The 24,810-nt window shown below is 40.4% G+C and overlaps 1 protein-coding gene across 1 annotated transcript in view; it reads left to right on the plus strand.

The window, feature by feature from the left end:
- The window catches only part of LOC114000141 (amyloid beta precursor protein), a 140,494-nt gene extending 116,551 nt beyond the window's left edge, over positions 1-23,943 (plus strand). The window contains exons 13-16 of the mRNA XM_039383864.1: positions 3,475-3,528; positions 13,371-13,471; positions 16,466-16,612; positions 22,974-23,943. Of these exons, the coding sequence (XP_039239798.1) occupies positions 3,475-3,528; positions 13,371-13,471; positions 16,466-16,612; positions 22,974-23,075 (404 nt within the window). The 3' untranslated portion in view covers positions 23,076-23,943. The remainder of the gene's footprint in view (positions 1-3,474; positions 3,529-13,370; positions 13,472-16,465; positions 16,613-22,973) is intronic.
- The last annotated feature ends 867 nt before the right edge of the window (positions 23,944-24,810 follow it).

A 24,810-nucleotide genomic window follows, 5' to 3' on the forward strand; every position in this document is an offset into this window, starting at 1 on the left:
TGTTTTTAATGAACCATTTCGGGAATGCTTGAACCAAAACATGACTGTGGCAGAAGTGGAAGGAAATGCAGCCATTAAATCTTGGCTTCAAAGTATTCAGTATTCTGTGTAGAAGTGATGAAATTATATTAGAAAAGAATACCTTAAATTTGTCATTAATTCCCATGCCTGTTTCCTTCCATGGCCCAGATCTAATCCCAGGTCTCACCAGGAGATATTAATAATGTGTTGGATTGTTATGTTGTCATGTAATCTTAGGGTTTCATGACTCCATTTGAAATTTTCTCAATCTAAACTGCACGTTTAGGTGAAAGGGTGGGTTTTATGTAAATAGTTTATTTTTCTAAAATTGCTTTTACTGATGAATAAGTGAAAACAGTCTGAAAATAGATAGACCTTGAAAGTCTAGCCTAGCCCAGTATTTTCAGCAAGTACTTCCTTCCTTTTTTACCCCTGAGGTAGTTTCCCCATAAATGTCCATGGAAGTTAATCCAAAGCAGCAGGCAATTCACTACACCACTTACATGGCTGAATGGATGTCAAATGTATTGCAACACAAATTAGGTTGGCCAGAACCACTCTCTGAGGACCCTGCAGTAGGCACCACCAAACTGTCAGGAAATTGTGTTTTAACGATGAAAAACACACCTTCAGAGGTGGAGGCAAACCCCCAAGAGTTGTGAAGCTGTGACACTGCCAAGCCCCCTGGGCATTTTGCCAGTGACTAACTGGGTTTGGTGGTTTACTCTCTATAATTTAGCCTGCAGTTACAGGTAGCCTTAGTGACAAAGTATTTATCTAAAGTGAGATTCCTGTAAATGTACTGTGTTATCCTTATGACTTGTCCAGTTACTCCCTTCAACACTGCTCCTGGTAGGTGAGCATCTCATAGCACTCCTCATCTGCTGGTTTGTACCTGCTCTTTGGTGCACCTTTCTTTCATTTTCAAAAAGAGAAGCAAACACGTTCTGTCTTGCTCTTCTGAGATGTACTGGTGTTAGATAAAGGTGGGATGTGTAGCCTGGATGAAGCCTGAGTAGTCAGTGTAAGCAGATACCTACCAATTTAGTTTGATGAGTCTTTTTGGAAAATGAATTTTCAGTGTTACTTCAATGTATGTCTGTGCACATAGAAGTTCAAGGCAAATATGATTCTAGAGCGTCAAAATGAATGTTTTTATAGTAACACACAGTGTATCTTTGAGTTTTGATTATTGATAAATGCTGTAATAGGTTTAAATTTCTCCCCTCTTCATTATCTGTTCTGAGGTGATGTGATCCACTGGAACAGGCTGTGAGAAAACCCACAGACAAGATTTTCAGAGTTAACTTCGGTTTGTGCATACATTAATACTGGGGCAGAGCAAGCAGACTTTAAAATGCAACTGAAATTCAAAAGGTGGTAGCTCAGGGCTCTCCAGAAATTAGACTTTCTTTGTATCGTGCTGCCTGGAATCATGATCTGCTTTGGAAGACCCTTGGCACTTAGCTTTTACCTCCAGTTTTTGCCCTGCAACTGGTTTGTGACCTTGAGCAGGTCATTTCACTTCTGTGTCAGTTATGAACTGTGCCAGTGATGTTGCCTTTTCCCCTGTAAAGTACTTCCAAAATTATAGGTGACAAGAAGAATTATTCATTATTAATACTTTCACCTCACCACAAATACTGCATTACCCTGAGGTCAGGTCCACGCTACTGTACAACCAAAACTTCCTCCTCCATCTTTTTGTCCCTTCACCTGCTCCCATTTTGGTTGCTACCCACAAGCTGCTCCCTCAGTTCTCCATAGCTGTGGGCGTGTAGGGAGGGAGGGAAATAAAACCACCTCAGCCTTCTAGGGAGAAGGCAGGAACCAGGATGACAGAGGAGCAGTCTGCAGGAGCAGTTTAGGTCATGTTGTTCCTTGGTTGTTCCTTCCTTTCAGTCCTTGCCACTGAAAATCACTGCTGACCTGCCTGAGGGTTGGTGCCACCAATATTGAAAACCGGGCAGAAGACATTAATAGGAAAATACTCAAAATTGTAGTTTTTAGTTAAGGGTGGAAATTGGGTTTTGTACAGAGCTATGCAAGGAAACAATTACATGGTCTGCTAGTGCCACTCTGAACTGCTGTGAGAGGAAGTGCCTCGGTGGCTTGTCTCTGCAGCACCAGACCACCAAGCTCTGTGAAAAGTTTGCCCTTCTGGAAACACAAGCAAGTCAGATGTGCCAATGCTCTTTTATTCTGCAGCTACTCTAAAGCTGACTTACTGCTTTTTTCCCAGAGGCAGGAGCTATTGCAGTCTCCTGTGTGCAAAGGACATGAGAGCCACTTACAGGCTCTCACATAAAAGCGTGGTGGGTTGGTTGTCAAACCCACAGGAACAGTGGCACAGTCTCCCTGAGAAGATGGGCATTTCTGTTGCTTAAGTCAGCAGTCTCCTCAGGTTTGTGTGATTTTCTGGTACCAAATAAGATGAGCAAATCTTTGCGATTGAAAACTGAGGTTTTGTCAGGTTTCCTATGTTATTGTTGCTCACTTACTGCTTCTGAAGGCTCATACCTGAATCCAGAAATTCAAATGATTGAGAATACCATATGTTAAAAATTCTGAATTCTTAAGGAACAATGTAACACTTTATTTCTGAATTGAAGTTCTTTCTGACACTGTCACTTGGGTAGATAAGGAAGGCAACAGGATTGGAGTAAAAGAGAGAAGAAGAGGGGTAAAAACCTGAATGTTTGGACTTAACTGAAGCAGTAGGCACTGATTCAAACAGCTCTGAGTTTTACAAATCCTGTTTTTCTGTTAATGCCAGTGAGGTCCATCAACCTTAGATTTTAGCTGATAAAGCCTTTGTAGGGTAATACAAGAGTTTTGTAAAACTGCAGGGCACACAGTTGGATAGAAAGTGGTATTTCTTCTGTGGTTCCCTTTCAAAAACTGGAAGACAAATATGCTGTCTACAAATCAGAACATATAGGAATGAAGTATTGATTGCATTTTCAAAATGCACTTTATTTTTTTCAAACCTTATAGTTAGTGCTGTAAAGAATCCCTGTTGAAAGGAAAAAGGATGGATTCAGTAGGTTTATAAGTCAGTATTGATCAGAAGCGGCTGCAGAATCTCATGATGTCTGTTCTGGCTGCCAGTTCTGATCAGACAATGGGAAAAAGTTTGCATATAACAAGTATAGGTTCATTCTATTGACAGAAATTCTTTGGTCTTAATTGTTTCTCACTTGAAGCAGTAACCAGAATATGAAGTAAAATTGATGCATCAGCTGTGAAGCTTTCCTTATGAAGTCATGCCCTTCCCTTCCTTTTACTTCCAGGAGTGACTGAAGGCAGATCTTTTTTAGCTGTTGCTTTGGTAACTCTGTTTATGCACTGTGTCTCCTACACTGTCCCAACGGAAGAGCACTTGACTTTATGATTTTGGGGGATTTTGTTTATTTCTGTTTGCTTTTTTGTTTCTTTCCTGCCCATGCCCAGTTGAGCCAGTGGATGCCCGCCCAGCTGCAGACAGAGGACTCACCACACGACCAGGTACATGACTTGCATGGCTTTTACCTAACCTGTATTTCTTGGCATGCATGTGGTCTGCTCCAGCTGAAATGATTAACCTTTGTTTTCGTGTACCCCTCTTATAAAATGTGATGCTACTCCGTGACCCAAGGGAGTGTTTCCACACAAATTCCCCTGTGTGAGTGCCCTCCGTGTCCAGAGTGTTCAGGATGTGTGCTTGCAGAGGGAGTGGGACCATAGACCCAGCACTGATTCATATCAGGTTCTCATCCCTTCCAGCCATAATGTGTTGGCAGGTGTAGGAGGGGGTAGAGTTGATACCCCTTAGTGCAGACACTGCTTTTAATTTGGGAATGTTATGATAAAAATGTTGAATCCTCTATGTAGAGTGTACAGAGTCAAGAAGATTTGGGTTAATAATTAATTTCAGAATTTGCATACAATTTCAGAATTTCAGGGGACATTAATATTTTTTGCTGTGCTACTTAGTTAACTCCAGATATCTAAAAATTCGTATGCATTATCCCTCTGGATTCCCTGAGGAAACCTTTATGCACATGTTCTTTCCATTCTAGGACAGAGAAGGGTGATTGTTTCTCCTCTGTAGGTACCTGTGTCTTTTTTTTTTATTTCAGAGTAATAGCAGATGACTAGCTTGGGTCAGGCTGCAGATGTTTGGAAAAGTTAAATGGGACAATTCAGGTTTTCAAAAGGAAGAGATTTTAGCTTTTCATGCTAACTTGTTTTGCATTTTGGGTTGTTGATTAGGCTTATCTGGAAATGGCTGATTCCATTGAGACAAACTGCCTTTTATTTCAGAAGTTACTCTCCAACACACAGTGAGATGAGATTGGTATATTTTAGGGTCAGAATTATTTCAGTGTCACATCATAATTGTGGGGTTTTTTTTCAGATCAGATTAAACTGATCAATCTGTATTCTTTCCCCCTTCATCTTGTCCTCCAAACATCTTCTAGCATTATGGACAACACCTTCCTAGTGTTTAAATCTTTCTGATCACTCACCTATGTTCACTGGCTATAGAAATTGTGACAGTGGGAGGTAAAATCAGCTCACATGTTGCAGCAATTGTGATACGTGTCAGAGCTGGACGGGTTGTGTGTTCCTAGCACTGCTCCAGGAGTCTGACATCTTAACTTATGTTTAAAGTCTCAGTTCATTCCATGAAGAGAGTCTGGAAACAGGTACAGAGCAACATTGCCAAAAGTCATGGGATCAGGGGACATCCCCCCAGTAATGCATTATCTGCCTTCTGTATTACATTTCTTCCCCAAGAACAGTAGAAATATCATCACAAATGAAACATTAATATGTTTAATCTGAACTTTGCAATATTAGTTCAATCTAGAAATTTTCTTCTAATATTAAAATTTGTGATTGTTAACAACTTTCATTTCAGTCATCTTGAAAAATCTCCTGTTACGAGGCCCATATTTATTACTAAGGATTGTTCCTTCCTCCTTTCTGTTCCCTCACGCATGCACACACGTGACAGAAATCCTTGGTGTCTCTCCTCTGGAGAAAAGATTTTCTCACACTGCTGCATTCTGGTTTCAGAGGGAAATTATATGTTTTAGTCAACTATATCAGAGCACTTTGTTGGTTGGGGTGATGCAAGTAGTGCTAAAAGTAGAGGTAACAGAGGTCATTAGTGATCTTTGTGAATGTGTATGATGGACTACTGAGGACAGGTAAAAAACATTTCAGCATGTGACCATTATGTCTTGAAATTTCCAGTAGCTGCAGTAACTTTTGCACTGTGAAAATCACATGGGATATTTCCTCAGTGTCCTGCTCAGGTGCAAACATGGTGCTGTCCAGGGGCCTGGGCCACTTTCCTTGTTTTTAGCATGGAGTTTAAGTGCTGCAAAGGCCCATCCTCTGTGTTTGGCACAGGGAGTGAACCCCTCCAGCCTGCCAAGGATGCACTGCACTCATCCCTGCTTGTGTCCCTGGAGAGACTGAAATCTCTAACTGCTGTGCTTGCATTCCCAATTTCACAGCATGAAGTGTCTTATGTGTACATCTGAAATAGGAATTCTGACACATTCAAGTAGTGCTAAATGTACCATATACATATCATAAACATGTTCTCTTCGCTGTTCATGGTAGACCTTAAGTTCTTTATGTCTTTCATCACCATTCCCAGACTTAGGCAGACTTCTTCTTCCTGATACAAATTCTGTCAATAACTGTCCACATGATTTTTCATCATCCTTCAAAAGTGATTTATCTGTGACAAAATTTCAATTCAACAAAAATATGTACCAGTCTGAGTATCTTCATAAACTAGGAATAGAGGAAATCAAATGGATGCATTTTGGGAAATAGAAAAGAGATTCTGTTGGTTTAAAAATGTGTGTTTTAAAACTGTTTTACTTGCTAGTTACAAATAAAATTACTATCTTAAAGGTTCAAAAAGGAAAAGAGATACTTTTTGTGCAGTCACTGTCCTTTTGGGATAATCTGATTTTACAGTTTGGGGCTATTTTTTATTGAAAAAGAAAGATTTGAGAAAATAGTAGATTATTCTGCAGTGAAAAAATATAAACAAGGGAACTGGAGGCAGATTAATATATGCAGCTGCTTGTAATTTTTTGTTTTAATTGCCCAGCTTCTTACTGGTTTCCTGAAAGATTTGCCCTTTTCACAGTCCTGACTTTCCAGCTGATGCCTCTGCTTGCTTGGCTCAGGTGAACGAGGTGGAACCCTAACCTGCTACTTCAGGGTGAAAATACAGGTGTCATGTCAATCTGCAATAGTCTAAGCCTGGAAATAAGATCAAGTGAATGTTTTGTAGCTGCTCAAAATTCTTGAAGAAAATGAGCTCTGAAAGAACTGAGAAAACATACAAACACATGCTCTTTTTTCTCTTTTCCATTTTCTTTTTACCACTTTCTGCCCACACAGCATTCTTTGAATGATCACTATGTTTTTCTTAAAGGTAGATCAAAATCATGTCAATCATCTTTGTCACTTTCCCACAAGAGAGGTAATTTGGTCACAGTACAGAAAAGAGTCAGAAAATCATAGAATACCAAGTTGGAAGGGGACTTCAAGGACCATCTGGTCCAACAAGTATTTAGTTGATAATAATATTTTTCATACCTAGAATCTTTTTAATTCATCACATTGTTCTCTCTTTCAAAAAATAAAATCTATGAGTGAAGTCAGAAAAAGCAAAGAGTTGTCCAGTCCATATAGCAGAAAAACTTATGAATAAAGACCAAGTTTAAAGCATTACTGAAACTTATGCCAGTTGTTTAAACCTCCACCTCTGTTGCACTCCACCTGGGCTGTCTGCAGTGGAAGCTTGAATTGGAATATGATCTACATCAATCCCAAGAGGAGAATAATGTCAGGAGGAACCCCATTTCCTAGTATAGATAAAACATCAATGTAATTCACAAGAGTGTTTGAAAAGGAGCCTAGTGCTTCAGTTTACTGTCCTTCCCCTTCTTAATTCACAAATGGGCGAGCAAAAACAAGAATTATGCCTCAAACCCTTTCTTATCATCTCTTTCCTGGAAAGAAAGTAAACAAGACAATAAAAGGTCTAACGGAAGGAAAATATCTAGATGTACTAAGCAGTCATCAGCACAACTATTTGTAACATTTTTCTTCTTATTTAGAAAAAAAAAGGAGACATTACAAGGCTCCAGTCCAGCCTGAGAAATTCCATAGGGAGAGCTTCAGATAGAACAAGGATGGACCTCTTTTGTGATAGTCTCACCGTAACAGCTTTTTTGGTAGTGTTTCCTTCTCACCTGTGCCCCAGTGGTCACTTTTTCATGATGAACACTTAATTTCTTGCAGCTGAATTTTGAGTATCTGATTATTAGTAACTTCTTCTGTCTGTGTGTGTGTGTGTGTGTGTGTGTGTATATATAGAGACAAATACACACATAAAAATACATAAAAATATCTTTAGATTGTCATTTTTACTCATGTTAATTCAGCAGGTCTGATCTGTGGAAATGGAGTGAAAATTGGAAAACAGGCCAACAGAAGAAATGTTGCTTAGTATTGGCAGATTTTCTGTAATTCAAGGTGATAAAGAAAACCAGTGCTCTTTTCAGGGCAGATCATATTTTCATCTGTTGCAGAGTTGCAGCTATAATTATACCACTAACAACTGTAATTGCATCACTCACAGGATGCCTATAATTCACAATGCAAGGATTTTATTATATTAACTGTATTACTTTCTTCCATGAAGTATGGTTTAGATTTATTGGGTTTTTTAATGTGTTATCCCAGCTCATTGTCAGTTGATTGTTTTTGCAAATATTTAATTATTTTGAGGAAATATTGGACATAAAGCTTCTGCTTTGTCCCTGGCCCTTCTGCTATTAAGTCAGGACATGGTGTCTTTATTGCATTATATAAAAAGCTAAGGGTTTTAACTCATGCTTGCAGAGGGTCAGTAAGCCTAATGGCTGTTCTCTAGAATCATTAGCACATATGCTGCATCTGTGTGAGGTGAGGGCATAGAACAGCTTAGTGAATTATTTATGATTTTCTTGCCAGAAATTGCCAGGGTGGTTTTTTTTCCCTGTCTTAGTGATGCTAGTTCAATACAGCTGCCTTAAACCAACTGTCTGCAGCTACCAAAAAAAAAAAATCATTAATGGATTTTTTTCCTTTAGATCCTTTTGGTTTGTTTTATAAGTCAGATAGTTACTAACTGTGAATGCAATTATAGGTGCATATGCACAGCATCTGCATTGACATGCCAGAAATATTACTGAACCAGATTTTACTTGGTTTGATTATTTGTTTTTACACACATATATTCTGAGAAAGAATTATTTTACATTCAAATCCAATGAGTATCTTTTTTAAAAAAGATAACATTCTTTTTTGCACTTATTTTCTGCTTTCTCTAATTTGAGAGCTCTATAGTCATCTATGAAATAAAAGTGAATTACCATTAACTTCCAAGGAGAGACCAGAAAGTTTTAGTTCCATGCAGTCTTAAAAATGCATAGTCCTCAAAGATACTTGACTTGTCCTTACAAAACTGAGTATATAGTCTTTATTTTCATCTTTATGAGTGTACAATTTTCATTCTTCTTTCATTTCAAAATGAAGTGACCTGCACAAAGTCACAGGGTCATATGGAAGTAGTAGCTGAACTTCTAATTGGAACACACACCTGTCTGCCTGAGTGGTTGTTCAAAGACTGCATTCCTTGCCATCCACCCTCTTTATTTTAGATGAAGCTTTACCCAAATAAAGCTGTTTACTACTCTTTTAACAGGCCTTGACTCAACAGATCTTTTCTTGTTCTTGCCGTGACTCAAACAGAGCTCATGGACATGGAGCTGAATGTTTTCCTGAATGCAGTCATTGCGTCCCTTGCTCCCAACTGCTACTTTGGTTTTCTCTGTGTAGAGACCACCCACATCCACCTATTTCAGCTGTGCTTCACTTGGACGTTTAATTTTTAACTCTAGACCACAGGCACAGCTAATACTGTTTCAGACTGGTGCGAAACAAAATAGAAAACTTTTCTATGTGTTTATGTAACCAGTAGATGAAGCGATTACAAGCAGTGTAGTAGATAATGTACACCTGATTGCATCCTTGGTGGAATTTGCTGTATCCTCTTTTTTTTTATTCTTCTGAGAGCCTAACTATATGTTTACAGAAACACAGAAGCTTATCTATGTGAGTACAGTGTTCCTCAAAGCAGCTACTTGGTTTTTTTCATATGAGTAGTTTTTCACTCCATATGGTTTGTTTTTTTCCTTTAGGGCAAGGAGCAATAAGGCTTTTATACGCTGCTTTTTTGATATTTGACTATGTATCTGTGCACACGTGCATGTGTACACATGTATGTATAAAAGCAGTTAATATTACTTATTAACATCAATATAATTAAAAGCCTGTCATAGGTAGCTCATTTTGTTGAATTTCACTAGATGCTTTTAAGCCCGTGGTTTTGATAACAAAATAGTTTTGTCAGTTTTCCTAAGGAACTGCAAGTTAATATATTTGCCAGCTGAGTTGAAGTATTTTTAAATTGAAATTTAAATTGAATTAGAACTGCTACTCCCTAAAGATAGTTTCAGAAGAAAAAGTGCTAATAATTATTGTTATTGGTGAATTTGCACTGAGGCTGTTGCTCTCTCTTCTCATCTTGTGCATCGGTTTTTGTGTTTGTATTGTGGATTTTAGAATTGGTAGTGAAAAAACATCACTCTCTGTCAGGATTAAAGTTCTTATTAGAGGAAGAACTTTTCTTTGTATGCTTGTCTTCAGTGCAAGGGTAGAGGGGTACTAGGAAGCCCTTGCATCTTACATCTAATCAAAGTTTTGAAAAGATCCTGAAGTTTTTCCTTCTTCAGTTGCTACCTTTGAAAAATATATCTTTGATTTTAGCATGTAAGTCTAAATATGTAGTGTCCAGGACAGGAAAGTGAATGAACTGGAAATAAAGACAACCTGTTAAATAAAAAGTCTCAATTCTACAATTTAACATTGTGAAAAGGCATATATAATCCTATATATATACATATATATATTTGTCTGATAGCAGGTATTTAATTGATTGCAGTGCAATGTCATGCTTCTCCATACTATATAATCAGTTATTTGCAGAAGACCACCAGTTTACCTTAACTCTCCTTTTAGAAGTTGTTTTCCTCACTTCTAAGGGAGGTAGGAAGGGAAAAAATTTCTGTCAGGTTTGTTCATGCAACAGAAGATTTTTCTGTTTCTGACCTTTTTCCTGTGCCAGCTGCCAAAAACAAGTTTCAGTAAGTCTAACATCATTCACTTCCTAATACCAGGTTCTACTTTTTGTTCAGATCCCGTGGCATTTTTGTGGGTCGGTAAGGCCAGGTGTAGACCACCAGACCTTGGTCACCTGCCTCAAAACAAAAAAATTTTGTCTGATCTCAAGGCAAAAAAGATGGTTTAACCTGCTACGTGCTGGAAGTATGGCTCCCATGCTATGGAAGTACGGCTCCCATGCCACTGTTTAATGGGAATGGGAGGACTGAAGGGAAGCCTCAGAGAAATGTGGCTTTAAGGAAGCCTGAGCCTGCATTTTTCCAGCAACTGAGACTACTGGTGAACTTGTCACCCCCTTTTGCTCATTGATGTGACCTGTCCCGCCCTCTGAAATGCTGCTGTAACTCCTGCCTGCAGCGTTTGGCTGTTTAACTGAAGCTGACAAAGACCCACAGTCTGAGCTGTCACAGCTTGCTTTCAGTAAAAGTGGTCAGAGCCCAAGAGCAGAAGTGTCCAAGTCCATTTTCCTGCTCTTAGCAGTGGCGCAAACAGGGTATGTACAGATTTCACCTCTGCCTTATACCCCTGGCACATCCACTGAGCTTTTGGCAGCCAGCATTTGACAGGTTCCAGGACTGGAAATTGTATTTTCTCCATTGTGTTTCTCAACCCTGGAGAAGCATTTCTTCTTCACATTTGTTCATTTATATTTTGAACATCCTCATGATTTGTGCCAGTGAGTTCCACGGTCCAATTGTGCATTGTACGAAATTATGTATATATATGTATGTATATATACACACGCTTTCTTGTGTTAGTTTTCAATCTTGTGTCATAGCCCTATTGGTGTCCTGTATTTCTTAGGAGAAATGATGAATGACCATTCCCTGTAGACTTTCACCTTGTCATTCACACATAGGCCTCTGTCATGTTTCCCCTCGGTTGCCGCTTCCAGTCTGAAGACTCCCGATCTTAGTTCTGCCTGTACAGAAGCCGTTCCATACCCATGATCATCTGTGTCTCCCTGCCTTGTATCTTTTGTAGTTCTTCTGCCTCTGTGTGAGGTGGGGTGACCAGAATGAATAGCTAGATTTAAAATGAAGATGCAGAATTTAACCAGTGGTGTAACAATGTTTTCTGTTTTCTCTATTTTCTCATAAGTGCTCCCAGCTTTCTCTTTGCCTTTTTGACTGCACAGGGACTGCAAGGTCTCTGTCTCTGGGTGGAACAGAGCTATACTAGAACCTTTATTGTGTATGTATAGTTAGGGCTGTATATCCCCACAAGCACCACTTTACATTGTATCAACACTGAGTATAATTTCCCTTTTATTTTGCACTCGGAATATGTAATATCCTTCTGCAGTTCTTTGCAACTGGTTTTACTTTGACTATCCTCGTTTTTACTTTTAGGTTTTGTTAATAAACTCTCATGTCACTATTCACTCCCTTATCTAGATCAGTTTGCAAATAGCACAGCACAGATCCTCATGGGATCTTTATGGTTCTTGGATTTAGAAATGGTCTCTCCTATGTAAATGCCATAATATGTCTGTGTCAGTACTGTGATGTAGCATCAAAAACCAGAGAAATTTGAGAGGTTTAAGTGCTTTATTTCTTACAAAAAAAAAAAAAGACAGTAAGATAGAATTTATGGGGCAGTCAGACTGTTCAAGAAAATAACCATAAATACTTTATGGCATGAAGATGAATTCTTGTTCTCTCCTTTGCATGGTTTCCTATGAAAAGAAAAATCAGAACCTTAGAATTGGATTGCCTGTACAGTCCAGAGAAGTTCTTGGGAAGGTCTGTTCTTGCTGACTCATAATTCAAAAATAAACCAGGACTTGATGAAATAAAGAAATTGCACATTCAAAGGCAATCAAAGGGCAGTAATTCTTGCATTGAGTACTGTGGAGTTTATTGGCACATGGAATTCTTCAGGAATTTGTTTAGAGCCCAGAGAGACAGTGGAACAGATGAGCAGTCAGTAGTGTTGAGAATTTTAAAAGAGGTTCTTCCTCTGCATGAGAACTTAAGGTCAGCCCAAGATAATAATAATGAAGCCTTGAAGAGAAGAGCTGGGGGTGAGAAAATGCTAAAATAAATACAGACAAGGAATATGAACCAGTTTGTTCTTATTATATTCAATAGGGAGAGGAAATAATATCTCATAAATATCTCATTCTTCTGCAGTGTTTGTACCTCCAAGAAATACAAATGTCAGTGCATTGATACTGAGAAGGAAAATAACCAGCTCCATGAATATCCATATGTTCTCTATAAGCAGGAGCCAGCTCTTCAGGATTCATAGATACACGTACAGGATACACTGTTCTGCTGCAATCAAGTCTGGCTCATTCTCCTAAGGCTGTTTTCCAGGAGGAAATCCTCACCTTCTTTCCAGTTAGACAAATCCAGCATCTCCCTTGCACACCCATAAGGGGAGAACAGGGTTGCTGCAAGCTGTGCTCACTTGCTTTACTGGATGTTTTTAATAAAGAGGGACAGTTATCACCTCTCAGAGAGGAGACAAGCCATGAATCATTAGTTCTGAGTGGTGTGAAATCTGAAAACAAATAAGAACTGTGTAAACCTCACGGACATTTTAGTAACTTACTTGTGCATGTTTGTGCAAAAGGTACAGACTCACAGGAAACAAGAAAATACAATATCTGGGGTTCCCATCCTCACACCACGGGTATTGTTTTTTCCTCACAGCAGCCTGAGCTTAGGGAGGAGGATGATTTTGGCCTAAACAACAAACTTTCTTGACATTGCTAAAGAGGCTGTCAGAGCAGATCTATCTGCAGTCTGTGAGCCAATTCAGGAGGCCTCTGAAAGCCTTTGATGCTCCTACCAATATGGCTGCAGTGGATTAAGGATCGTTTAACCGAGGAATTTTGCCAGCTCGTTCTGTGTCACCTCAGTGGGACTGAAACATCAGATGTACCTCCCTTTTCTCCCCGTTCCCTTTTACGTTGCTTCCCTCCTCTGTGCGAACGATACCGATGCCGCCTTCTGTGGTGAGGGTGGGGTTGAGCAGAACCTTACTGGGTCTGAATCGCTGACTTCATTTAATGCCTTATCTTTGCGCTGCAGGTTCTGGGCTGACCAATGTTAAAACGGAAGAGATCTCTGAAGTGAAGATGGATGCAGAGTTCCGGCATGACTCAGGGTATGAAGTTCATCATCAAAAGCTGGTGAGTGAACAAATTGTGCTTTCCACACCTGCATTTTGAGTTGCTGATTCAGTCTCGAGCTAGTGAGTCACTTATGACCATGTTTCCCCTCAGTGATGTGGATGCTGAAAGTGCCAACAAAAAGTTATCACATGAACAGATTATGATTTTTCTGGTTCTCTCTTTGATGAGAGTAAACCTGGAATAATGTCAGCAGAGAGGGTGGAAAGTCATCAAGTCTGACATGAAAGGAAATTCTGACAGTTCCAGGCCTTGCACTGCTGTGTCACTGGATGTGGTCATATGGACAGTATTTGTCCCACAGTCCATCTGTCATGGTCTCATAACTAAAGAGAAGGGATACAGAGGAAGGAAAATGCTAAGTTTAAAAAAAGAAAATAAAAAAGACACACAGCACGGTGCAGCAAGAAATAGAGTGACACCATTTCAGGAATAGATTCCTTTCCTGTCAAAACAGATGGTGGTGGTGCATGAAGGAAGCTGAACACCGTGGAGCATAACCTTTCCCAAGATTGCCTGCTTGGGATAAGAGGAGATTCTCCACTGGCCTTAATTTTACTTTGGCTCTGTCTGTGTGTTTTGTTCCTTAAGGTATATTAAATGATTGTTAACAGGTGAAGGGGCACGTAGGAGCAAAATATTGTTCCCCATTTGAACTGTACTTCTTATGAACATAAAAAGTACAACCAAAAGCAATGTAGGTAAGAGCAAGCATCTTCTAAAAGCTTTTTTCAGTCCCTTAATAAGCAATGAAGAACCCATACAGCAGTGTTGACTATAAACCTTTTCTGCTTCCAGTTCCATGGCTTTCAATATCCTGATATTAAGCTTGAAAGCTTTTTTTCTTAATATATTCTTAAAGCTAAGTAGTGCTGAAAATTAAAATTAACATGGGGCTCAAATTTGCATTTGAACTAGGCAATCACTACGTGAAAAGATATTCTGCCATCTCTTTGATGCCGAGAACTGAGAATTCCCAGTTTGACGAGCTAATCCAAAATGCATTAGCACTAATTTGGGAAAGTCTGACATGCTTAGCTCAGATGAGTTAAATATCCAGATGAAGCAAACCTGTACTGAAGGGAAGGAACTTGCAGGAATGTGTTCTGGACACAGTAGATACTGGTTTGTCATAGGCATTTCCCAGCAGCCCCATTCAGTGTCTAAGTGGTTTGATACCAACTCACACAGTTTGGTGCTGGGAACTTCCCTTACGGTGGTGGCTGATGGGGAGTGCATTGCTTAAAATGGGACCTTCCTAGCCTCTTACAGCATTTTTTTCCATCCTTCTTACTGATAGGTACAACCACTATTGAAAAATTAGTGAGCTGTCTTCCAGGTTATCTTTTCAATTAAGACTGAGCAAGGAGTCTGGTCTTGCTGAGAAGTATTGGACTGATGCTTACAGGGCATTGCTTCCTTACCACACTCCATGTCCTGTCCAAGGCCCTTCTCCATTAGCTTTAATTCGAAAGCAGGGAGCAGAAAACACTTTCATCTGTGCTTTCCTTCTGTGTCCTGGTAGGATTTACTGAAACAGTCTCTTAAGGATATTGCTTTGAATTGAATTCCACATTGTATTTTACACTCAAACCTCTGAATTGAGCTGAAATTGCAGTTATTTTCTGCTTTATGGATGGTCGTGTTTGAACTGTACATTAAGTTGATTTTCATGGCTCAGAGTGCTTAAGGCCTTCCTCTCTTGCATATTAGCTGGGGTATTCCACAGTGCTCAAAGATAGCGTGGTAACAGAATTTCAGTCCTGGGTAGGTAAAATTGACAGGAGAAATTATTACTTCACATCAGCTCATGCCAACACTGTCCATTGTGTGTGCTTTCTAGTGAATTCTTAACTTTGTTTAAACATATTTCTTGCTTGTGCCTAGGAACAATATAAATATTTATACTGCATGCTTTAATACCTCTCTGAGGAAGATTGTGTTTCTTAAAGAGTGCAAATGTTATACAGCTCATTATAATTCTCAGCTGGTTTCCTGCTTCACTCTGCATTTTTGTTAAATACTTGTCAAAGTATTTAGTCTTTCAGCTTGAGGTAGTGTTACAATTCTGTGAATGTAATTTATTCTCTAATCCTTTTTGCCCATTTTGGCTAAAAATAATAATAAAAGCTTGCTGTTGACAAGCGGACAAAAGGGTTGTAGGATATGCATAGATGTAAAATAATCCAATGTATTCCTTGAATACAAAACAGGACAGGGAAAACAATCACCCACTTTTCATACCTGCTCCTAAAAGCCAGTCTTATTAAATGCAGAATAAAGCATCTTGCTGTCCTCTGTTTCACCTTATCAGTGCATATAATTCAAGTGGATTTTCTCTGGTTTTCTCACCCCTGGTACCTGTTAGGTCATGAATGGGTATTGACAACATCCAGGCACAGCTCATTCTCCCTTTGCCCTGCAAAATCATGAAGCACCCCTTGGTGGTCACTTAAATCAGTGTGTTAATTTTTGTTGACTCTTGTCTCCTCGGTGTGAGAGTTCTCTCACGTTGTGTGCAGGTTTCACTGTTGTCCTACAGGTCTCTCACTATTCCTTTATTGAAAAAATGTGTTGTAGTCCAAACAAGCCACACAGAGGTAAATTTATTTATATGATTAGTATTCTAAAACTAAGAAAATGTGTGTGCTCCTCGGTTCCTCTGCTAAAGCTCATCAGTCTTTGTGCAATGAGCTGGACTTGCTTCCTCAGGGAAAAAAGGCAGCTACTGTCCAAGACCTGTGTGAAGCTGAGCCTGGAGCTGAGTCCCCTACTAAGCCACAGCACAGACAATATAGGTTTCCCAAATTGCTCTTCTCCACCTTTGAGCACTTTGTGGCACAGCAATCCAGGTTTGAGTAATTAGGAGGACTTGCAGTGCTGTTTAATTACTGATGCTTTAATAGGCTTCATATTGCTGTGGCAGCCGGGCAGGTTAGTCAAATGTACGGTGAGCTTTTTTATTAGCCACCTTCCTTTGTTCTTCTTTTCTAGGTGTTCTTTGCTGAAGATGTGGGTTCAAATAAAGGTGCCATCATTGGACTAATGGTGGGAGGTGTTGTCATAGCAACAGTGATTGTCATTACTTTGGTGATGCTGAAGAAGAAGCAGTACACATCTATTCACCATGGGGTTGTGGAGGTAAGAAAAGGCTTCCAAGCACAACTGGTGTCACCTGTACAGCACAGTCAACACACTACTCTATAAATATTAATTTTCAAAGGAAGAAACGGTGGTTTTGGCTACATTCAGAATTGTCATGGTTGAATTCTGCAGTGTGGAGTCAAATTGCTTTATTTAGTAAATGCAGACACAATGCGAATCATGTTACATTGGGTATAAAACCACAGAAATCTCTTCTGGACTTATCCCAGGCCAATCACCTCATAATGTGAAAGTTCATTTTATTGGAAATAGGACAGTAGCCAATGAGCAGATACTGGGCAAAATGAAAAATCTGGTTTTGGGAATTCACACACACTGATTTCTTTATTTAGTTTTAACACTTGAGGCTGGTCTTCCATGGCTTGTGCTGTGCATTGCAAGGATTTTCCCTATACAGATATTTTATTATTCTCTGTTCCCTAAACAAGATTTTCTGTTGCTACCAACTTTTTTGATCTGTGGCTAATCTGAAACTCATAGATTTGAGAAAAAAATAGTATATAAGACTCTTAGGTAGAATTTTCAAGGTGAAAATCCTTCTCAGCCTGCCAAGGAAATTTGTGGTCAATTTACAGTAAATTAAAATACTTCATCTGTTACACGACTTTAAGACAAGATCTCTTAAAGAAGTAGAAAAACTTAATTATGAGAACTGGAACGAGGTTAATGTAACTTTTTTCCCCTACTTAGTTTGCTGTGTGTCTGATTTTTAGATAGTACTTGTATTAGCAAGCACTCAAGACACTTGTATATTTTTGCCCTCCAGATTTGGTATTTTACATTTTTGATTGAAACTTAAATCTTGATCAAGTCATAGTTTATGTTGGTTTCACCTGGAGTCAAGTGAACCTTGGTTTAGTCTTGCTGGAGACACACACTTGCTTCAGGATGCATTTATTCCCCTGTCTGGGTCATTGAAGGGTCTTAAAAGTATTTGGGTAAGACTTTGTGTTAAGCCCATGCTTGTGCATCCCTCTCTCCATGCTGTGGTTGTCCATGTAGTTTGAAACCTTCCAAAGAGACATGGTCAGAAAAGCACCAACCATGTAGGGTGAGATTTGCACAGATACCAAGGTGTGCAGAATTTTCAACCAAGAGACAGAAAATGGCAAGCAGGACCCTTAAGCTTTAACTTTCTGTATAATACCATTCAGTCTGTTTTGTAGAGAATTGAAGCAGGTTTTAGTTTCAAACCACTGTCCTGATAACTGCTGCCAGTGGTTGTGCCACTAGAAACTCTCTCTTGGCCGAGTTAAGTGACAACAGAAAGGCCAGGAGGCTTGCTGGGCCAAAGCCCCAAATCAGACACTGAATGTGGACATACCAGTGCTGCAGTATGACCTTAGAATTCCAGATGGGCTTTGCCTGATAGAGTGATATGACAAAGGTAATCCTGGATTTCCACGGGCTGTCTTCAGTGACAGTGAACTTGGAAACATTGGGCTAGAAATAACATGCACGAGCTGAATAAGTAACTCACGTCAAAATGACAGCATCACTTGGGGAATAAAAAATTTTACTGATAAAACCATAAAGCTCCAGCATGCAGATGTACTGAGAATATTGGTTGGTCTGTAGTATCACCCTGGAGATGGTGTCACCTTGTGGATTTGCTGCATTGTGTCTGGCATTGGCAGCCAGGATTCCTCCTTCTGCCAGACTTGCTCTGTGGTCTTGGCAGACTGCATGGCCTCACTGTCTGAGCTTCTCGCCTGCAAGAAAGGCATAACATCTATTTTTGTCCTTAGTTGGTGAAAATTTTGTAGCTCTTGCATTGGGGACAGAAAAACCCCCACTCAAAGTTCCGTATGTAGTTGATGTTTAATATCAAAATGTCTTCAAAATTAAGCTGTTCCATTCTAAAGAGGATTAATTCATTTAGCCACAGTGCACCTCTAATGTGCTGTGCATAAAAAGCACGAAAGAGCAGAATCACTCAGTGTAAAAATAACTGTACATCAGCTCTAGGTTGGCTGAGTATATTTTAACAAATCTTGCAACCTCTTTTTTGCGTGTCAGAAGTTGCAGTGAGAATTTAACACTGTGATAATGGATGCAAGATTACAAAACAGGTCCTGTTCCACATGTGTTCTTTACTTCCAAAAAGTCAACTCTGTTATACTTTTTCTCATTTCACTCTGATTTTTTTAACAAAATAAGTTATTAAAAATCCTGTTAACCTTTTTTGAAACCCTGAGGAGGGATATACTTGTCCTATTTAGAAGTGTCATAACAATTTTTTCCCTAGTCTGAGAATAAAAATGTTCCAAAGTGGTTCAGACTCCTCAGGAAAAGAACTTAAGAACTTTGAGTACTCTTTAAATTAAGTAAATAAATGACTGAGAGACTGAAAGTGCACACAGGGGCTCCAACAAATGTTTTGTGTTTTTTGCTGGTGCACCCACCCCAGCTATCTGCAGGAGGTTATTTTCTCATGAAAGCAGGTGGCAAAAGAGAGATTCTCACCTCTCCTGTGCACTGGGCAACAGCTGATTGTGTCAGCTTGTCCTCTTTGAGGATATTCTGTTCAAAGAATATCCTGATGGAGGTGGCACCTCCAGCAGGAGAATGTGGGGAGAGGTGACAACAGGAGGGCTCACAGCAGGAGCAGAGATGACACTACAATTGCAGATGGGGATAGGTGGGCAAACAGCCTCAAAAGAGTTTATCTCCCTGACTGAGCGGTTTCCTCAAGAGACATCACATCATAGAAAAGAGAAGTGTGCCCACACCTCTTACATACTGTGTTCAGCTTCTGCCACCTCCATAATGGGTGCAAAATGCTTCTTGAAATGGTAAGGGGCTTTAGGGATTTACTGACAAGGAGATAATTGGGTTCAAAGCATGTTGTTTGGCAGAGCAATACCTAGGACAGAGGTTGTAAGGAATGAGAGGAGTTTGGCAGCCTCAGAATGGGTAAAAGGGAGTAGAAGAGAAGACATTCAGGGTGAGTGACAGCACAGGTAGGTTGGCAGTGAGATGGATTGCCCTGCAGCAAACAGCTGCAGGAAAGAGAGGACGTACCAGCACTGGTCATTTTAAAGGGGAAATCTAAAAGAAAAATTGACTAAGACTGCAAGTAAGAGCTTCAGTAAATCCCTTTCATCTATAAATGCCAAATGCCCTATTTCAGAGGTTATTGAATTTTCGCTAAAAACTGGTTTTATCAAAGTGAGACTTTTTAATACGGAATATTGTGCAAAGGTGGTAAAAATTCAGTCTTTTCCTACTGCTCTCATATTTTTTTCCTAATCTTTTTCTCCTCTTTGATTTTCTTCCAAGTTTCTCATCAGTTCTTTAGTGTCTTTTACCTTTAATTTATGTTGTTGTCTCACCCCATTTCCTACAAGCGGGTTATGCTGTGTACTTTTCACATTTTCTAGTCCTGAATAAGAAGTGCTGAGTGGGAGGCTCAAACTAAAACAGGTGGCAGAGTTAAATACGGTGTTGTTTGGAGCTTAAAGATGAGGAAGTCCAGCACAGGTCCTGGCATCCCTGTCTTTTGCATCCCAACCTAGTGAGGGAGCCTCCGAGGAAGGAAGATGATCTCGGACATCCTGTTGATGCCCAGGGATTCCTGGTCCATCAATCCCAAAGCTTCATATTGAGCTTTAATTTCATGCTGGAAAAGAATCTGTTGGTGGGTTTAGTTGTGAGTTGTGAGACTCTCACTCTTTGATTTGGAGCAGCACTACGTACTCCAGTAGTGTGGTGATACAGTGCACAGGAACCAGGGCTGACTTGGTGCTGCAGCGGCCCCTTCAAGAATGAAAGGAAGGGTGACTTTTCCTCTGCACCTGCTTTTATTCTTATTTTCTCTAAGTGCTGAAAAGGCTCCAGGGACATTTGCCATTTTCCCTGCTTTGTCCTTGCCTTTGCAGCCGTGGTAGTGACAACTTCAGCAGCAGATGGCACACGGCAACATTGTCACAACAGAAATAGTTAATGCTGTTAGATTTGCATGGTGCTCAAGGCGGGGTTAGGCCTTTTGCAAGTTTGTACAAAATGTATAAGGAATGGGTTTGTTAGGCCCTACTGCTGTTTCACTGCTGGCATACACAGAAGACAAGTGCTCTGCTGGACATCAGTAGCATCGAGGGACTGCCAGACGCTGGTCCACTGCATATGGATCTAGATGGTGTATTTTTGTGCAGGGAGAAGTTAGTAACCCCTGAAAGAAGGACAGGTGAAACAGCTCAGCCCCTGGGGTGGCTGCAGAGGTGGGTGCTGTGAGGTGTGGTAGGTCTCACCATGCCTCACTCAGTCCCACCACTGGCAAAGGGTACACGGGAGCAGCAGGCACGGACCAGTGCAAGTGCACAGCTGTACCCTGGCTGTGAGCTGTTCTGGGATGTCTGGGGGATTTGGGAGCAGGCGGGTTAAGAGGAGACTGGCTGTGAAATTCCCAGTTCTCCTGTCCTTGATGGATCAAAGGTGACTGTTGACAGCAGAGCTGAGCACTCCGCACTCAGGTGGGCTGGCCATGGGAAGTCTGCATCCTTCAGGTGGAACAGTTTGTTACTTTTGGAGAGGGAGGGGGGCAGGGAAAGACAGACACTATTCCCTCTCCACCCTGGTTTCTCAAACAAGAAAAATAAAGCAAGAGTGATCTCTAAACTTGCTGCCTAAAAGCATATCACAGGAATTGAAGAAGTAGATGGATTTGTGGGTTGTTGCATAACAGAATTACTGCATGCAAATGCAACTCAAAAAATAGAGAAAGCCTGTGAATGGCAGTATTAAAAATCCAAGTTATATTGCAGAATTGGAAACACAGGGAGCACAGTGTCAGCCTAGCCCAGTGATCTTTCTGCCTGGCATCCTATACTCTGCCCTCAGGAGTCAACAGCTTGCTGGAAGGCTCAGGGCTCCAAAAGTAATATATAACCCTTGAAGTTGGGTATTTCACAAAAATTTCACAAAAATGTGTAATTGTTGTTTAAAAAAGGTACTTGATGGAAGATACAGTGTTGATTGAAAATGCAGTTTTGAGAGTTGGGACATGGACAAGGAGATTTAGAAGGGGCACAGATATGAAAGTGGATCAGATTTGGGGTTAGCAATTCATCTGAACAATCCGATGCATGTGCCACACAGAGAACCATTTCTTCTCTTAAACAGCAAGTAAAAGATGATATAAAGAGGAGATAGCTCTGAAAGGAACCATTTTCTGGTGGTTCTATGGGAAAGGTACTGTTACAACCTGCCACAATGGAAGAACAGCTGCAAAAGTAAGCTGAGCAGCCTATGTTTGTCCCAATCAAGGAAGAACATACCTTTAATCTTTCTCAAGAGTATCGGGGAACAACTTACCAAAGGTCATAGTCTGTCCTCATTAAGATGAGATATTCCCAGTATTGCAGAGTAGGTTTAGAATGAGTATCAGACATCAGTACTTCTCCTTTGCTTTTTTATTAAAAGCTTAGATAGAGTAAGTTAGGGTTTCTTGAGAGAATACACTTTTCATTATCCTAAAATCTTTTTTGATGCTAAAAGTGAATTGCTGTTTTTCCTGGAGGTCACTATTCACAGGAACCCACAGGAAAATGTTCATGCCTAATATTTAAGGGTAGAGTTTTAGGCACCTTCTGATTTTAAATTTTTGACAATGTAAAATTCGCTTTTGCTTTTAAGACCTGTCAAACAAGATAGCCAGGATACAGTAGGTTTTGAATACACAAACATGTATGGAGCTCATACAGACAGCAGAGGTAAAATACCTAATTACAATTTAGAGCCTGTTTTCAGGCACTCTGATTTTATGGAGTTTTGTATTACTGTAATGTCCAGAGAAGCAAGAAAATAATTTGTGAAGTCGTAGGTATTCAGTGGAGAAATCCTGACTGAGCTCTCTTTGTGCCTGTCTTCCAAGAAATCAAGAAAGGTCAAATTTTATTAGATAGAAATAAAACCAGTGCAGCTTTTTAGTGAGCTTTTTTCTTTTCTTTTGAGATCCAGTTGATATTGATGTGTATTCTGAAGGGGGAGGGGGGAATCCTGATAACGAGGGACTAGTGGAGAGATGCAAACTACATCCCCTTTTTTGTTTGTGGAGTTGCATGCTTCCCAACCAGACAACAAAAACCAAAGCTCGTACTGCTGAGTTTGGTCAGCTGATTTTGAAGTCCTGCAGCAAAAAGATCAGTTGCAGAGTTGTTCTTGGTGCTTTATCTTCTGCATATTACTCTGTTCAAAAAGTGAACCAGAGGATGCTTTCTACCTGAACACACAGGGAAGGGTTACAAAGTACACTGGATGACCCTAAGGTGAGGGGGAAACATGGGTTGTGCTGTGAATTAAGCAGGAATCTGACCCTGGTTGTTCCCTCCTGTGACAGGTGGATGCTGCAGTGACACCAGAGGAACGCCACCTTTCCAAGATGCAGCAAAATGGCTACGAAAATCCCACCTACAAGTTCTTTGAACAGATGCAGAACTAGGACACCACAGCAGCCTCATGAGTTGGACAGCAGAATGATTGCTTCACTGCCCATCGGTGTTCAGTTATAGAGTAATGTGGAAAGAAAGAAAAACACTCTGTTTTATTATTTACTCATTCTCGCCTTTTGACAGCTGTGCTGTAACACAAGTAGATGCCTGAACTTGAATTAATAAAATCAGTAATGTATTTTCTCTCTCTTTCTCTTTACATTTCAGTCTTTACACTACATTATTAATGAATGTTTTTTGTGTACTGTAAAGAGGTTAGCTGTATTTAACTAGTGCATGGATAGATTCTCTTTCCCAATTATTTATCATGTAGCTCCTTAGCCAGTTGTATATTATTCTTGTGATTTGTGACAAAAATTAAGTCCTAATTGAAATATGCTTTAAGAATTGATGGGGGATGCTTTCTGTGTCTGTGGGGTTTAGCTGCTTCTCTTTGCTGAGCATTTTTTTCTGATCACTATGCATTTTAAAGTAAAACAACATTTTTTAAAAAGTATTCCAGATGAGTTATTGAAATTCTTTTCTTCTGCAGCTGCATTTTATTGTACAGATTGTTGCTCCTGCTGTATTAGTGATGTAGAAATCATGGGAATACACATTCGTTTCTTTGTGCCTGTTTTATGTGCACACTTTAGGCATTGAAAGGTAAACTTTATTTTCTTTTCCATGTATCTTTTTGATCTTAAAAAAAAAAAAATTAAAAAGAGTCCCTGTTAATTGTGAGCACTTCTGGGGGGAGAAGTGCCTGCTGGCCGAAAATTAACAGGGGTCCTCTGCAGGATGATTGTACAGAGCCATTGCTTATGAATTGACAGCTTTCTACACTGTGTTACATAAATAAATTAAGAAAAGAACGTGTGGGCAAGAGTTTTCTTTGGAGGAAGAAAACAAAGATCTCTGAAAGCCATTTAAACAGAATACATGGATGTTCACACTGAGAGGGGGTTGGGAAGGGATTTTCCCACAAGGATCGCGGCACTCACAGTCAGACCAGAGCAGAAGGCAGGCGGCAGCAAGACAGGGTGGGAAGGGGGGGTGCTGACTTTGGCACAGCTTCTCCTCTAGGATGTTGTCTCTTTTATTTTTTTCCCTTTTCCTTTCTTTCAGTTTGTATAATAGTGTTTTAATGTAAATAAATACATTCCTGGAGGAGCCCTGTTGTAGTGGTGTGTTTCTGCGCCAACCAGCCACCCTCGCTCTCACAGGGGAGCGTGGCACAGATGACTAACCAGCCTCCCGCCTCCCCATCCACCCCTAGGAGGCGTTTGCCAGCAAGCCCTCCCTCACCACTGCTGCTCCGATGGCTTTCTGGCAAGATCCATGCCCTGCAATGTGCTCCATTGGTGATGGCCAGCGGGAACCTCCCAGGCTGCGAGACCATCCAGCCTGGTGCTGCTGCCTCCCAGCAGGTGCCCAGGAAGGGTCAAACAGCATCAGGAGTAATTTTCTCCCAAAAGCTGCAGGGAGAGGGCAAAGCCATGGGGGAGCTGTGGTGCGTAAACCCCAGCCCAGCACCTTCTGCCCACTGTCCAGCTGAGAGCTTCCTTCAGCTCCTGGCCCTCCGGGAGCACACCTGCAGCACAGGGAGAACACATAACCCGCTCCACAGGGCTCATCTACCCAGAGAGGTGAGACCACAGGAGGCCAGTGGGTCTGATCCTCAGGGTGGCCTCTGGACCCAGCTCACAGAAAGGACTCCTCAGACTGAGCTTGGAGATCAGTTGT

The sequence above is a fragment of the Pipra filicauda genome, unplaced genomic scaffold (assembly GCF_003945595.2).
Source record: "Pipra filicauda isolate LSUMZ 115617 unplaced genomic scaffold, ASM394559v2 scaffold328_size813605_pilon, whole genome shotgun sequence".
Classification (NCBI taxonomy): Eukaryota; Metazoa; Chordata; class Aves; order Passeriformes; family Pipridae; genus Pipra; species Pipra filicauda.